The sequence below is a fragment of the Argentina silus genome (assembly GCF_951799395.1).
Source record: "Argentina silus genome assembly, chromosome: 10".
Lineage (NCBI taxonomy): Eukaryota > Metazoa > Chordata > Actinopteri > Argentiniformes > Argentinidae > Argentina > Argentina silus.
The window spans coordinates 16,756,638-16,772,854 of NC_139664.1; the positions used below are offsets into that span (position 1 = coordinate 16,756,638).

At 44.2% G+C, this 16,217-nt stretch overlaps 1 protein-coding gene across 2 annotated transcripts; it reads right to left on the reverse strand.

The window, feature by feature from the left end:
* Nucleotides 1-4,944: 4,944 nt before the first annotated feature.
* LOC310811136 (G-protein coupled receptor family C group 6 member A-like) lies at nucleotides 4,945-15,425 on the reverse strand. Of its 2 annotated transcripts, XM_083679208.1 has the most exons (8): nucleotides 13,528-15,425; nucleotides 11,438-12,859; nucleotides 10,824-11,121; nucleotides 9,933-10,694; nucleotides 9,590-9,805; nucleotides 8,201-8,324; nucleotides 7,648-7,952; nucleotides 4,945-7,529 (listed from the first exon to the last, which is right to left on the reverse strand). In XM_083679208.1, the coding sequence occupies exons 2-8, from the start codon at nucleotides 11,650-11,652 to the stop codon at nucleotides 6,690-6,692; spliced, it is 2,760 nt and encodes a 919-aa protein (XP_083535334.1). In that variant the 5' UTR covers nucleotides 11,653-12,859; nucleotides 13,528-15,425; the 3' UTR covers nucleotides 4,945-6,689. The 2 variants fall into 2 exon arrangements, with proteins under 2 accessions (XP_083535334.1, XP_083535335.1); XM_083679209.1 differs by having other exon boundaries at nucleotides 7,041-7,529; nucleotides 7,653-7,952; nucleotides 11,438-15,425.
* Between the last annotated feature and the right edge of the window lie 792 nt (nucleotides 15,426-16,217).

Here is a 16,217-nt window from a genome sequence, read left to right on the forward strand (position 1 = left end):
CAGCCGTAACATTCTCTCTGCCTGGCATGTATTGAATGTCATATGTGAATGACAGTAGTCTAGCAGACCACCTCTCCACCCGCATGCCTGCCCTACCTTGTTGGGTCCATGCTTTGAAAGGAATTGCAGGCTCACCGACATTCTGTAGAAAAGGCACAAGTTGAGTTAACGTAAAAGCCATCTTCATCGCCAATCTGTTGTGTTGTGGCTGTGTAGAATAACCAGGAAGCGTACTAAAGTTTACTGCACTTTATTACAGCAACCAATGCTCCCGCCCTACATATTAGAATGCTCCTTCTATGTTCTGCGCCCTGATTTCTCTCCCTAGAACTCCCACTAGTGCTCATACTGGATGACACCACACAAATGATAAAGGAAAACAGCATATGGACTTTTGGTGAAGCAATAAGGACAATCTTCGAACAAATTCCCAATCCGAACATTTGAATCTTGCAGAAACTATAGAGTATCAACCCAACGTGTGGAATAAATGATTTTTGACACACATCATTACATTGTTATTAGTTTGTAGACTAGACAGCAGTACCTAGGAAGGTAACATTAGGCTTGTGCTGTTTTGTGTGAGATATCGTTAGTAACTTATGACAAGATATGTTAATACAGTAGGTCAGAGTTTAAAACAGTTTATGCAACGATGTCGCCGGGATACCACGACAGCAGTAGGGAGTCAGCTCGACTATTTGCCATATTTTATTTCTATGTATACACTACAAGGTAAATTCTTAGTAGTTTCTACCATTGTTAATCTGGTTCAGACATATGTGATCTGATTGGCTAAAACTGTGTTCCAAGCCATGCATTTATTTCTGACCATCACACAGCCTAGAAAGGGGTGCGTAGCGTCTAAGAGCTAACATATACATGTGCCAACCCCGTGTCTTTTCAAAACAAAAAACATGGCCTACATCTCTCGCCTCAAATTATGTTACGCCTGGTTACCACTGTAATAACACTTAAGTTGATGGAGATCGTACTAGCTAACAAGCGATTGTTTGGCTGCACAGTCATTTTCTTGTTAAACTGATAGCTAGCATCTTGGAAATGCTAGCAAGCTAAAAAAAAAAAAAAAACTCATTAGCTAGTTACTCGACAACCCAAGACAACCAGTGCTGCAGCTAGCTACTTTTCTTCCCACGAAAGATTACTTCTTTACAAGAGAATGCAGCTGGCTAACTAGTTGTCTTATGGGAAATAGTAACAGTATCTCTATGTTGGCATATTCAGCTTGTCATTTTATTTCTAGACTAGACACGTTGTAGTTGAAATGGAGCATGGAGGTGCCGGTTAACAAGGATACCCGCCTTCTTCCGGTTGTTTGAGGAGTCCTTTAATGACTAATGTTTAAGGGGAATCCACGCAAAAACAACTATGGGATCCATTTTATAAACGCATTAAAGAAACAGGGCGAAACATTTTTGAAAAATTGCCACCTCTAGCCACTGCAGCGAAATTCAATTTGAATTTCCAAACAACAACATCCACCCTAATAATAATAATATAACCTCCCCGAAATGGAATTGCCTTGTCGGACATTAGCTGTTCACGATTCAAAGAGGCAGCCATCAGAGACAGAAAGGCGAACACCCCTTACAGTAACATGTTTTCATGCAAACTGAGTGTTGGGAAGGATACTCCATTTTAGAAAGTGCTTTTTCCAGACCAAAACAATGTTTGTAAATGAGATTTCATTCAATGGATCTCATTCCCTGATCGCTACCGATTGCAGTCATTACAACTATTAGGAAGCTTTTAGAAAGTTTGAATACTGGACCTAATACTGGACCACTCCAGGGTGTGCATGAGTAGCCGATATCTGCACACTTCCAGTAGCACAGTGGCAGGGATTATGGATCGGTCTCTTTTCATTCGTATGTCACACATCTCTGACGCCACAGGGACAATTTTGGTTGGTTGGGTGAATGATGCGTCTTGCCATACAGATGTGGCACTTACAAAATTACACTGATTGGCTAAATTTTGACGAAACTTGGGTGAATGTGTCTTGCTGTAGAGATCTGTTGTTAAGAGTTCTGAGGAGGCTAATAATGAATGAAATAAGGACTACACTTTCCAGTAACTTCTGTCAGAAATACATTTGAATATTTTTTATTACATTTGAGTAGTTTTGTCATCAATCAACAAAAGGAGGGACAGTTCATCACAACACGTTGACAGTACACTTGGTTTTTTGTATGACTGACCTACCTTGTGCTCTTTTCCTCATCTGAGCTTTCTTCTTTTCTCCTGCCAGCGACAGGTCCCCCCAGTGGTATATAAATGACAGTGATGTTAGATCAAGTCAGTCGTAATGATGAGACTTATTTTCCAGTTCAAGGCCCAGGTGGCAGCATCCATCTGGGAATGTGACTGGTAATTGTAGTGCCTGACCAATGGTCATCCTTGAGTGCACAGTCCATTAGAGCTGAAATCAACAATGTCTTAACAAACATGTCTCCATACATCCAAATGTATGGAAAGCATATATATATCATGTTATGGCTGGAAAATATAACATACAGTCAAAAAAAAACAAAAAAAAACTGAGTACCAGATGCTTGACTGATAAGCTCATCTGTAGGGTTTCCCAGGACGGCTGCTGGCCCTACGGCTGCACCCTGACTGCCTCTGTCCTGAATGTCGAACGTTAGTTGAAATTAGCACACTACAGTGTTGTGCTGCTGGGATCATCTGGTCATCCTTGAGAGAGGGCAAAATATGTTGCCATTGGTTATGAGAAGGTAGAACATTAGAACATTCCTGATTATAAAAACTGGCACAGTGACAAAATTCACACATTGAGTTTCTTAGCTCTTTTTTTGAGCTGGTTCATCATCAACCTCATCAGTTGACGGCTTCAACACTGTGCAGTCTGTTGGAGGGTGGTTATTGGCACTACGGGCATGCCCTGACTGCTTCTGGTCCCTCTGGCCTGGGCAGTGGGCTGACTGCAGAGGGGTCTCCAGCTGGAACTGCTGGTCTCCTGCCTGCATCAGCGTCTGAGGGAGAGCTGAAGTAACCTCGCTGCACTTCGGAGCTGCCGGGATCATCAGATCAGTCTAAAGAGAGGGAAAAGGTAAGGACATATATCAGAGAACTGACTCAGAGAACTGATAGAGTGAGCTGTGAATGGCAGCTTGCTGTGGCAGATTTATGTATCAGTACAACATCACCTTGAAGTTCTTAGCTCTCTTCTGTACCAGACCATCCTCTGCCTCATATGTGGATTGATCAGGGAGTCCAATGATTTTTGGCCAACGGTGGTTGGCCCCTCGGGACTCTTCCTGACCACCTTCTCTCCCTCGGAGGTGACTGACGAGTTGACTGAAGCTGAAATAAGAGTCCTCTTACGACCTCAGGACTGTCAGGGACAACAGCAGGAGGAGGTGCTTCATTCCCAGGCCCACTGGCAGCCTGCCTGGCCCAGTCCCCTGGGGCCTGCAGCGTCTCAGGGACAGCAGAGGCAAACTTGCGGCACTGCTGGGATCATCAGGGCATCTTTAAGAGAGAAATAGGGCTAAAGTATATACAGTACATAAATGAACTGATTCAGGGACTGACAAAGTGTACCTTAAGTGGAAACCTGGCACATGTCTGACAAGTGACCTTAAATGTTTCACCTCTGGGTCCATTGCTCTTGTGTGAACTGACAAACCTCCCACCTCATCAGTAGGGTTGGTCTCCAGCTGGAGGAGCGTCATGCTGCTGAGCAGTGGCTCAGGCAACAGTCCACTCACTATCTCAGGACTGGGAGGGAGGACAGCAGTGGGAGGCGGGGCATCTGCAGGTCCACTGGGGGCATGGTCACATCTCTGGTCTCCTGAGCTGAACCGCCACACTGCTGTGCCAGATTAATGACCTCATACTGCATTCTGCACAAATAATTACCCATTACTGTACAATAATGTTCCTTATATCCTTGTATCTGCCCATCAAAACACCATTTAAATCATGAATTTGACACTATTATGGAGCTGTGTCATTTCACACTTTCTGACAAGCATACAACGTACCTGGCAGTGTTGGTCTGTCTATGTCAACACACTTCTCTTCAAGAGTGAGGCACAACACCCTCCTGGCCTCAACTTCCTCTTTAAGGAGCTTCCTTTCTGTTCTCAGGTTCTTAACCTGGCACCTCTTTACAGTAAGGTGCTTTTTTGTAAATTGGTGGTCTTCAGCCAGAGTGGTCTTCAGCTCTGCAGTCAGCTTCTTTTGTCCATTTAGACTGCTTAGCTTAGTTCTTCAATTAGCTGTTTCTGATTCAAAGCGGAAAAGCAAGTATGTACATCACAGCAAACTGTTCTATCTTCAGGTATCAACGAGCTTTAATTGACTTTCTCTCATTCATTCAAGAGTACACTCACCATTGAGAGAATATCAGGGGAGTCCCTATCATGACTGCCTTCCTCCGCATAATAAATCCTGAGCTTTAGGTTGAAGTTCTCCTTCAGCTCAGCGATTTGTTGAAAGTTAAATAAATATGCTTACCTTACAACAGACAGTTGTTCAATTAAAGATAGGCCTATATGGATATGTATCATTTATTCAACTGGCATTTTCTAGTTACCACAAATAGAGTGTACAAAACCACTGAATAGATAGTACTGTGTGACATTTTACTGAGTTGTGCAGGTTAATAACTAACTTTTTACAGAGTGTATCAAACATTTTTGGGGAAAACATTGGGAGACTTCCATAATAACCTAGAGTCCCGCGTTAGTGTTAGCTTTTAGCTATTAGCTTTTTTGAATTGTAACAGGATTTTCATTCCCATATACATTTCTGATTAGATATTTATATGTGATCTTCACCAATCAACCTCATCACACTTAAAAGTTACTTCATCATCAACCAGCGGATGCTAGCTGCCTAGTAATGCTACCAGTCTATCGTAACGGTTGTTAGCATGTTAGGTCATATGTTCTACATCCATAATGGCAGTCTGCCAATAGTGTGAATGATGCATCTTGGCATACAGATGCGGCATTTATGGAATTACACCGATTGGCTCAATTTTGAGAAAACTATGCTGAAAAATGCGTCTTGCCATAGAGATAGTTTAGGAATTTCGAGGAGACACTGATTTGTCATTAAGAACGTCATAATAGGGTGCAATGTGTAGAGCTAGGAGTGTAGCCTCAAACCATAGGCCTATATAGCCTAACGAATTTGGGCATAATATTTTTGAGAAATCAACGCAAAGCTGTAAGAAGTAAGACTGATAATGAATCAAATAACCACTACACGTTCCGGTAACTTTTCAGTCTGGCTACGAATGCAGCTGTAGGAATGTAGTAGAATTTGGGAATAATATTTTGTGAGTGAAGTCTGTTACGCAGCACAATTTAATACCGAACCTTTGCCTATATCAATACGGATAGCCAGTCACATTTGTAACCAAATAATAAGCCTGGGCAAATATCTTGTCTTTGCCTATTGGTGAAATTTGTGTTTGAAGTAAAGGCGTCTTATATCAATATAATATATCAATATGTCAATTATATCTTATAGCGGCCAAATAATTGTTGTCTTTGGTCAAGGAAGGAGATCGCACCCAGAGAAAAGCCCTCCCTGTGCGCAACGGGGACACAGCACTGTAAAACAGAGGCAACCAGAGTGTCATAGTAAATGGTTTAGGAATAAAATTGCTTCTTTCACAGACATCACTTGTGGGGGACAACAGGTTTACTGTACACTTGTCATTAACTAAAATGAATGACATGGCATATGTACACACAATAGCATTGATACATGTATACAATGTAGATCGAAGGACAGACAAGGGTCCCTAATTTATTATTCCTATGTCGACATTAATAACATGTATAAAACGTGTTCGGAGAAATATGTGATCTGACTGGCTAAAACTGTGTTCCAAGCCATGCATTAATCTCTGACAATCACACAGCTGAGAAAGGGGTGCGGGGCGGTTAAGGGTTAACATATTCATGCGCCAATCCGATGGTTTTTCAAAACAGAAAACATGGCTGACATCTCTGTCACCTCGAATTATTTTTCCCCTGATTACCACAAAACAACAATGTCAATATCTCAAAGCTAAGATACATATCTAACATGCCATCACTGTCATAACACTACGCCGATGGACGTCGCGACTGTTTGGCTGCAAAGTCATTTTCTTGTGAAACTGATAGCTAGCATTTGAGAAATGCTAGCAACTTAACACACTCGTAAGGTCGCTACTCTACAAGCTATGACCACCAATGCTGTAGTTATGGGAAAATGGGAAATAATAAATAATAAAAGTATCTCTATGTTGGCATATTAAACTTGTGATTTTAATTCTGGACTAGACACATTATACTTGAACTGGAGGGATGTGCACATCAGATTTGCCATAAGGGTTCTAGCAGCAAAGTTGTGAACTTCAAGGGAAATATGTATTGCTCTCAACACCTGCACAAGAAATAATTCCAGCCCTAAAAAATCAGGAATGGGAGAAATATTGGGGACTCAATGTGTGATTTAATGTCCAATTTAACAGTGAAGTGCAGTGAGTTCAATTCATCTGGCCCTTTCTGTGTCCCAACAGAAAGATAGACAGAGAAAAACTAACAGAGACACAAGTATATTAACATAACTCAATCATACATACATTTGAAGTATGATACACTCTTTCATATTAACAGAGAAAATACACCAAAGGTCTGTTATAGGCTAAAAGTTCTCGTAAGATGACCAGGTCGAGTCGGCCCGCCTATGACAAACACTCTGTCTATACTGGACTGGGTGGCATTGTCAATGTTCTGGGTTAGGGTAGTAAGGTTCTTCTGAGGTTCTGCTGGTTCTGTTGGCTGGGGCAGGAAGGTGGAAGGTGGACTGGCACAGTCGCGCTGACTGCTGTTTTGACCTCCTATTTGAGAGCTCTCCGAAACTGAGATGCCAGTGTTCCTGCTAGAGTAATCGGACACACTCTTCATGAAGGCGTTCTTGGTGTTGTGCTCTCTCCTGAAGAGGATGATGTAGCACTTGGGGAGGAAGTGGCAGCTAAGGATGCCGTAGTTGGAGATGAGGATGACCACCATCTCTACCGCTGGCAGGTACTTCCCAGAGGTGGTGGCGTAGACAGGCACGAAGATCACCCAGGAGATGAGGTAGAGGAGCATGCCGAAGGTGATGAACTTGGCCTCGTTGTATTTCTCTGGAAGTTTACGCCCCTTGAAGGCGAAGACGAAACACACCAGCGCAAGGACAGCGATGTACCCTAACATCACCCCGAATGCCACATATGAGCCCACGTCGCACTCCACCCGCAAGATGTTGGGGAGCACAGTGACCTTCTCCCGAGGACTCTTGAGGACCAGCCAGAGTGTACAGGTGATGGCCTGCAGCACTACGCAGACAGAGATGATGGCATAGGGCTGGTAGAGTCTCCGCAGCACATCCTTTAGTCCTGGGTTGAACTGGAATGCCAATAGGATTTTCAGTGACTTGACCAGGATGCAGGAGACACACAGGGTGAAGCTGAGGCCATACAGCACCTGCTGTACCTGGAACGAACAAACAAACAAACAAATCAATGAATGACTGAATGAATGACCCAGTACAGCTCAGCTTGGCTCAGCTCCGTTTCACTCTGTAGTTAGGTAGAGGTAACAGATAACCTACCTTACACTGGAGGTTGCTGGGGCGGCCTACGAAGAATGGCACGCTGATGAAGCTTCCCGCCAGCGAGACCAGGATGAGTTGGCACAGCCAGCCACCGGCAGCCCTCACCACAGGGGTGTGGCGCTGGTGCAGGAACAGCACCCCCACCAGGAGCACCAGGACTATGCCCAGGGCAGAGAGGGTCAGCAGGACCACCGCAAAGCTGTCATTCCAGTTCAAGAACTCCAGTGTCTTGGTGATGCAGACAGAGCTCCCTGTTGAAGACCACTCTTTCTCTGGGTCACAGCTCAGACACTGGTCCATGTCTTAGGACAGACACAAACAGACACAGTCAATTGTTTGAACAGCCATGATCAATGTAGGCTATAACTTGATGCTGTGGTGTGGACATGAGGGAAGCATAGAAAGAGTGCTTTGGCCATAGAGTAACATTACACTGTAGTTAGATATCCCATGGTGTGACAGAACATTGAAACAATATATCTATGAAACAATGGAAATGATCAACATCCCATGCCAGTAAGAGTGAATAGAAAGACAAGAGATATCTGACCTGTCTTGTTGGAGTAGTGGTTTTCAGTACAGTTGATGCACTCATAGCAGCAGGTGTGTTGACCCTCAGCTGTCTTCTTAAACTCTCCAGGAACGCAGCTATCTGAGCACTTGGACACCACATGCTGAGGACAACATTCACAGTCAGATTATATTGTATTACTATTTTTCACACAGGCATATATAGTATTCAAGGATGAATACTATTTAATATTCAAACTGATTTCATGGTCTGAAGAAAGCAAATACTGTTTTCAAACTCAACTGACTGAGGAGAAAGCACATTATTGGGTACAATCTACCCGATCTGGAGTATGCATATTGTATTTAAACTATGCAAGCCTTAAATCTGTTGTTGTTGAGTTTATAGTTTTGTTTTGTCTGGTGATTTTACAGTATGTGTGAGAAAAAAGTTTATGTTCACACTGCTCCTCATCATTTGTTGTATCTGGATAGAGTGGTATACCCTTTGTAAATACTGAATGTGCTGAGACCTCTGTGTGTGTGTGTGTGTGTGTGTGCGTGTGCGTGTGCGTGCCCAGGCACAATATCTAACTTGGCATCTATCATCCACTGCCCCACTGTCTTGTGGGATAGTCTGGTAAGACAAAGGAGCACATCCTGAGAGAAAAGCAACGTATTAGCTGTGCACATTAGGTAGTCTCCAGAATCAACCTACTCTCAGCAAAGAAGTGCTACTGGGACTGCGCACCCCAAATGCACTCTAAATAACCTCCTTGCGTGGTATCCACCTCTGACCTCCAGGAAACCAACAACATGTACTAAAACCCTGGCAGTGTTTGGGTGTCTGGTGACAGGGGCAGGAGTGAATGCATCAGCACCCAGCACCAATTCCACTGGCTCAGCCACATGATCAGAATGGGGAAAGTAGCGCCTGCCTCGAAAGATTCTGTACAGCCAACTACACCTCGGCCAGCACTCTGAAGGGGCCCGGAAAGGGTCAGCTAAAAACATCCCTGAAAAAGTGTGACCTCAAGCCAACAAAACTGGAAGATACTGCTGTCAAAAGCTCCATCTGGCACCTGCTCTGCAAGCAAGGGGTGCGGAGACTTGAGGAAGAGAGGAACAACTTATGACGACTAAAACGTCATAGGAGGCATGAGGTCAGAAATGTACCACTACCACCGACACAAAGTTTCACATGTACTGTCTGTAGTAGACAGTCCGGCCCAAGAATCAGACTATAGTCATAACAAAACTCACCAATAGAGGCAGAAGTGTAAGTCATCATCAAATACGATGGACTACCATCGTCTCCCATAAATGTGGGTCAATTGTGAATATGGGTTATGAATTTGCAAAGCAACCTTATTTATGTGACAGCCAGCCACACCAACAGAAACAGAACACTACAGTCAAGAGAGTTTACCCTCAGGTCCCAGAGCTGCTTCCTAGTTTGGCCATTGGTGTAGGTGAAGCTGTTGTTGTTTGGGTGGTACTCAGCCATAATGTCGTGGACATGGACAGTCCCCTTGTCAGACCTCCACAGAGTGATGTCATAGCCCTGGTTGATGTCCCCGTTCTCATCAAACCTGTAGGTTTTCCCCTCCTGCTCAAACTGTGTTTTGTTCAGAGCTTCCAGAACCTAAGAGAAATGCACATACTTTAAGCCACATGTGATGTCTACAGTGTGTTCCAAAGGAGTGTGATCAAAAAGTAAGTAAGAAATTAAAGTACAGTAGAGCAGAGTAGAGTACCATAAAGTGCAGTACCTCCCAGGGTTTGATTGTGTCCAATGTCCTGCAGTCTCTGGTCCTGCAGATATCAGCCACCGCATGGGCAACTGCACTCACAGCCATCTCCACACTGAAGACCACATCCGCCTGTTTTTTCAGGATTCCCACTACCTTCGACACCAGCCCGGGGTTTCCCAATCCACCCTGCAGGTTGAAAAACTCATCCAGGAAAGAGTTGTTCCCTGTGACATTATCGCTGACCACCAGACTCTCCATGTATTGATTCAAGGGGGTTAGGTCACCACTCTTGAAGGTGAACCCCACCACGTGTCCTACGTCTGTCAGATCCAGCTGTTCCATAACCTCGTTGGAGGTGGACCAGCTGTCACTGGCCACCCACACCCTGTCCACCATCCCCTGGTCCTTTAGCTCCTGGAACAGATACTTCATGTGGGAGGACTTGGCGAACGACACCACCACCTTCACCTTGGTGTTACTACGGAGGGTGCTGGCCGCCCGTTTGACCGCATGGCCAACTTCAGGGCTGGTCAGGGAGTCCGGCAGGATCTCCTTGAAGGCAACACAGATGCCTGCTTCCATGGCCTGTGACACAAAGCTGTCCAGGGCCGAACGTCCATAGTCTCCATCTGTGGTGACCACGCCCACCCAGTTCCAGTCTCTGTCACTCAGGAGCTTGACCATGGCTCGCGTCTGGTACAGGTCGCTAGGAACTGTCCTCATGAACGCAGGGAAGCGAGTCTTGTCGCTCAGAATGACGGCAGTAGCTGAGTAGCTGATCTGCAATAAAAAAAAGCTTTTCAATCTATTCAATGTATTACATACTGTACAAGTCAGGTATGTTGGTCAGTCATCAACACTTGACCTACACTGTTATGAATGGTATCAATCAATCCCTTAATTGATTACCTGTGGAATCAGTTCCAGGTTCAGTTGCCTGGCAACAGCGATGGAAACTTCAGAATACGTTGCCCCAATGACAGCCATAATAGTTTGATTATAGATGGAGGTGTATGCCCCGCCCCCACAGCCCATTGGCTTCTGTGTGAAGTCTGCAGAGGCCCTGAGTGCAGTGGTGACATCAGAACAGGAGTCGTGGATGCGGTAGCCCAGCCTGATCCCAAGCTGGTCCAGGACAGGAGATCTGTTGGCAGCCTCTACAGCTTGGATCATAGCCAGGGCCATGGTGAAACCACCTGTGTTGAACCTGTTACAGCAGGCAAATAAAGCATTAATCTGTTAGAGCAAATCAAGTCACAAATCATGTCTCTCTTTCCCTCTATTACGCACACGTACACACACTCACACATACATAAGCGTGGAAAACAAATCACATATATGCATGCAAGCACAAGGGCACATATACACACTCACAGGGGCAGTTAACCACCTTTCATGGGATATTTTAGAAAATATCACAATAGTTAGTCTCACTAAGTCAGACTGATTACACAATAGTCAGATCACAGAGCAAGAGGATGAGGAAAAAGAGAGACACCCCGTCCTCTATCATGGACACTCACCAGACACAGCGTGGTATATGGGGGGCAGAGTAGTGGGTGGATTTCTCCACTATCCTGTGGATGGGGAAAAGCCCCCCAATGATGATGTCTCCAGGGGCTGTGATTCCTGCTGGTTTGAATCCCTCCACAGTGGCTTGTCCTCCCTCCATCTCCAGCAGAGACAGTGTGATGAACAGGAACAACACATCACACATGTGGACCATTATTCCACTCATATTCTCTGGTTCTCTTTCTCTATTTCACAAGTTCTCTCAATTTCACTTCTTCGTTCCTTTCCTGCCTGTCTGTATCTGTATCTCTCTCTCTCTCTCTCTCTCTTCCTCTGTTCCTTGGTCCCCCACTCTCTCATCTACACAACCAGTGAGCGCCTCCAGCAGACTGTCTCCTGTTAGCATCCTAAATATGAATACACCTGTTGTGTAACCCCGCCCTCCTCTCGCACATGATTGACTAGTTTCACTTTCGATAACTCAGGTAGCCCAGTTGAGCTGTATCTGTTTGTTGATAGACATATATTAACAGTTATTTGCATGTGAGCAGCGCGCGCGCAGCCTGCGAAGAACAGACACACCCACACCCACACCCACCAGACCTTCACTACACCCATGTCGAAACGCAGGCTTATTGTTTTACAAATGTTGTTATACTCAATTAAGCCACAACATAGGTTTGCTCTTAGTCTATTTTGACATTGTTTTCTTCTAATACCGTTTATCGTGCTGCTTGAAGCAAGTTCTAGGTCAATGTATTACTCGATTGTATCAACGCGCATTTTGGTCAAGAAATGCATGAACAAGGACATACTGTACGCATGAGGAGTTAATGTTTTGTCGAGCTTAGGTGAAATTACTTGAGGACCATGAAAGCAGCACCAAGGCCTCTGCTTGTTCCAAATAATGCACCCCAGCCCGGCCCACTGGACCCCGCATGCGCTTTCAATCATTCCTCCAAATTCGACTATAGGCAAGTCAGTGTGATTTTGAGCAGATCCCAACGCAAATAAACCAAATATGCCGAGAAGCCGTCCACACAGATTTCGAATCACGAGATAAAAATGTATTCTCCTGGCTTTGAATATGTGTTTGCCTGTTGCACATCATTCTATGGATAAGTTAAAGTAAGCTGTCATGTTGACATAAGGTTATTAATATTATTCTGTTCTATATCAATATCACAAATGTTAATCTGTAAACGAATTCTAGGCTATTTTCGCTGTTTTAGTGCTCGTCTCCAGCGACTGTCGTATTTGTGCCGTTCTGTGTCCAGCGTAACATCTCTCATAGTTGGCTACAAATTAATCACTTTCAATACGTGTCATCGTCATTGCTCTGGCCGGTATTTTTACACTTTCAAATATAGGCAAGAAAGGACATAATGGGTTAGGGTAATGGATTGATTCGATCTGGTTCTGTGCCTTGGGTTCTGTAGATAAAGAAAGAAAATTCAGCAGCATTCAGTAGCAAATTGAATTACAAGTCGGTGAATTCACAGGAACTGTAGTGATTCACTTTTGCACTTACTAATCAACTTTTGCAGCATTGCTAAATCATTACATTGATTAAAGGTAGCATGTGATGCGATGATTACTCATACTGTATATTATACAGTATTATATTATATTATTATATATTATTTCCAACATGTTTTGTTAGATGGCATTACCAATAATGTGATATAGTTAGTAGTTACTGATAGTTTGCATGTTTTAACCTGATGTGTGTATGCAAATTCATGTCTAACTGCACATTATGGTGGGTGAATAGTCAATGTATTCCAAAGAAACTGAATATCATTTACACATTGCCCATCTTCAGCTGTAGTTTCTGTGTCCTATCCCTTATCACCATTACCATATACAAGTATTTTTTTAACATTACAAGTCGTCTCACCAAAAAGGACTGGTAAACATAACGTTTAATAGTAATAGCCTGAAGTCAGCTGCTCTGCATGCATAAGTAAGTAAGGACAGATAGTACATCAGTGAAATCATGTAGGGCTGGTACAATGCATTGAGAGTTGCAGCTTGTTGTTTGGCATAGCAAGATTGATGAAAATAACTCAAAATGCAACTACAAAATGTATGAACTCACCTGGTTTATGTCCTTTGCTTTTTTATGGATCTATGATTGTTACGTTCCCACTCCTACATGTGCGTTTCCTTGTTGTGTTTTGTGTTTCCTTCTGTTTTTTCCCTTGACCTGTCATTCTACATTCAGGTGTCCGTCAGCAATTGGCCATTCGTCCCCATCAGTCATCACCATTCCTGACCAATCAGAGGGCTGTCCGTGTCATTTAAAAGCTCCGCTGGACTTCCCCTCGGGAGTCGACCCAGTTGTACCGTAGCTTATGTTTGCTGTCGATTCGCTGTTGCTTAGTTGTTCCAAACCTCCGACGTACTTATTTACATTTAGTTTTATTTTGGTATACTTACGTCATTGTTTACGTATAGTTTTTTTCTCAATATTTGTCTGTCTATTAAATGTACGCCATAGGGGTAAGGTGAATAGGTAAGAGACCCATGGGTTTACTTTTCCAACACGTAGGCTCATCTCTGTTACAATTCACCAGGTTAGGAGTGGGTGCCGCCCCATGTATGTTCTAGCCTAGTGTAGCATAGCCCTTTAGCATAGCCCCGGTAGTATAGCTTACTATTGCACTAGTTTAGGATATCACCTTTGTTTATGATTTCTTTGCTTTGGCGCCGCTCATAGTTCCCTTTTCTCCTTGGCGTGTGTCTTGTGTTGTGTTTTCCCAGAGGAAATAAATAATTGTATATAGTTTACATTGTGGTTTGTGCCTGTTTAATTCCTACAATAAGTCCGATGCACTACCTTTTTGTTGCGACTCCTCTACCGCCCCTAGACGTAGACGAGTTGTCATCTGGAGTCGTAACATAAAAGTGGTTGCTCGTCCGAGATTTTGTGGCCCAGTACATCGGGCTTATTGTAGGAATTTTGTTAGGTATTTTGTTAGGTTTTTCTAGTTGCAGTTAGATTTGGATTTGTGTAGGCGTGTGCTTACTTGTTTGTGTTAGGTAGCTATGGCTTCTTTTGATTTGGATGTATTTTTGGTGGATCCGTCTATAGATCTTCTTAACCAGTGTAGGAAGATTGATTTGTATGCCATAGCGGATCATTTTGGGTTTGCGGTTCCGAGGTCCTTAGTAAAGGCCAAACTAAAAGAACTTGTCGTGGGTATGCTGGTGGATAGGAAGGTGCTTGGGGCGAGTGAGGCTGCGATTGCAGATCCGCTCCCTCCTTCGTCTTCGCCCATAGTGACGGCCGGACATTCGGTGGTGGTGGAGATTAATGCCGGAGCGGACGGGGAGTCCGACGTAGAGGCTAAACCACCAGCCACCTTACCACGTTTCGAGCCCTTTTCCCCTGCTAGTATGTACTCTACATCAGGTAATGGTGCCCGTCTCAAGGTACGCCTGGCCCGCCTGCAGATGGAAAGGCAGGAAAAAGAGAGGCAGGCTAAATACAATCTCCAGTTGGAGATCCGCAGACTGGAAATTGAGGCAGACAAGGAGGTGAGTCTACGGAAGCTAGAACTTGAAGCTCTAAGTGCGGGGCGTTCTTTGCCCGCCACCTTCACCTCACCTTTTCCACCAGCTCGCTCATCGGACACATTTGATGTGGGGAAAAACATTGCTTTGGTTCCTCAGTTCCGTGAATCGGAAATTGATTCGTATTTTGGTGCTTTTGAACGCATCGCAGTTTCTCTGCGGTGGCCTAAGGAGGTGTGGTCTCTCTTACTTCAGTGTAAGTTGTCTGGTAAAGCCCAGGAAGTGTTGTCTTCCCTTTCTATTGAAGAAAGTATGGATTATAGTATTGTTAAAGCTACCGTTCTTCGTGCCTATGAGCTTGTGCCAGAGGCCTATAGGCAGAAATTTAGAAATCATAGAAAGTCACCTCACCGGACATTTATGGAATTTGCTCGAGAGAAGGAAACCCTGTTTGATCGGTGGTGCACTGCTAGCAAGGCTACGGACGTTTCTTCTCTCCGTGAATTAATTTTACTTGAAGAGTTCAAGAATAGTTTGCCAGAACGTTTGGTCACATATTTAAATGAACAGAAAGTAGAGTCACTGTCTCAGGCAGCTGTACTAGCAGACGAGTTTGTATTAACTCACAAGCCTGTTCATTCGTTTTCCCGTACTGGGGGTAGGACTGTGACTGATACGTCCTCTCCCACTGCTCAGTCTGGTCAGTCAATAGGGCTTCCCTTACGTTCTAAGGAGGAACGGGAATGTTTTTATTGTCATAAGGTTGGCCATGTCATTGCTGATTGTTTAGCTCTTAAGAATAAACAGCCAACGCCCTTTAAGCAACCCAAAGGGGTTGGATTGATTCGAGCAGTGTCTCCCCCTGTGACAGTCGTCCCTAGTAGGCCTACTGTGGGTGATTTTGACTCTCCCGATCCCTGCTACCACCCATTCCTTCTTAATGGTCTAGTGTCACTAACCGGCGGCGATCTGAAGGACCAGCGAGAAATTAAGATTCTTAGAGACACTGGTGCGGCGCAGTCATTTATCCTATCTGACGTGCTACCATGGTCAAATGATTCGTTCTGTGGTACTAGCGTCTTGGTTCAGGGCATAGAAATGGGGTTTGTGCCAGTCCCATTACATCAAATACATTTACAATGTGACTTGGTCAGTGGAGTTTTTAGAGTTGGTGTACGTCCTACCCTACCGGTGAAAGGCATTCATTTTATTCTGGGTAATGATATTGCTGGGGGTAAAGTGCTGCCTGTTTTAGAGCTGTTGGAATGCCCA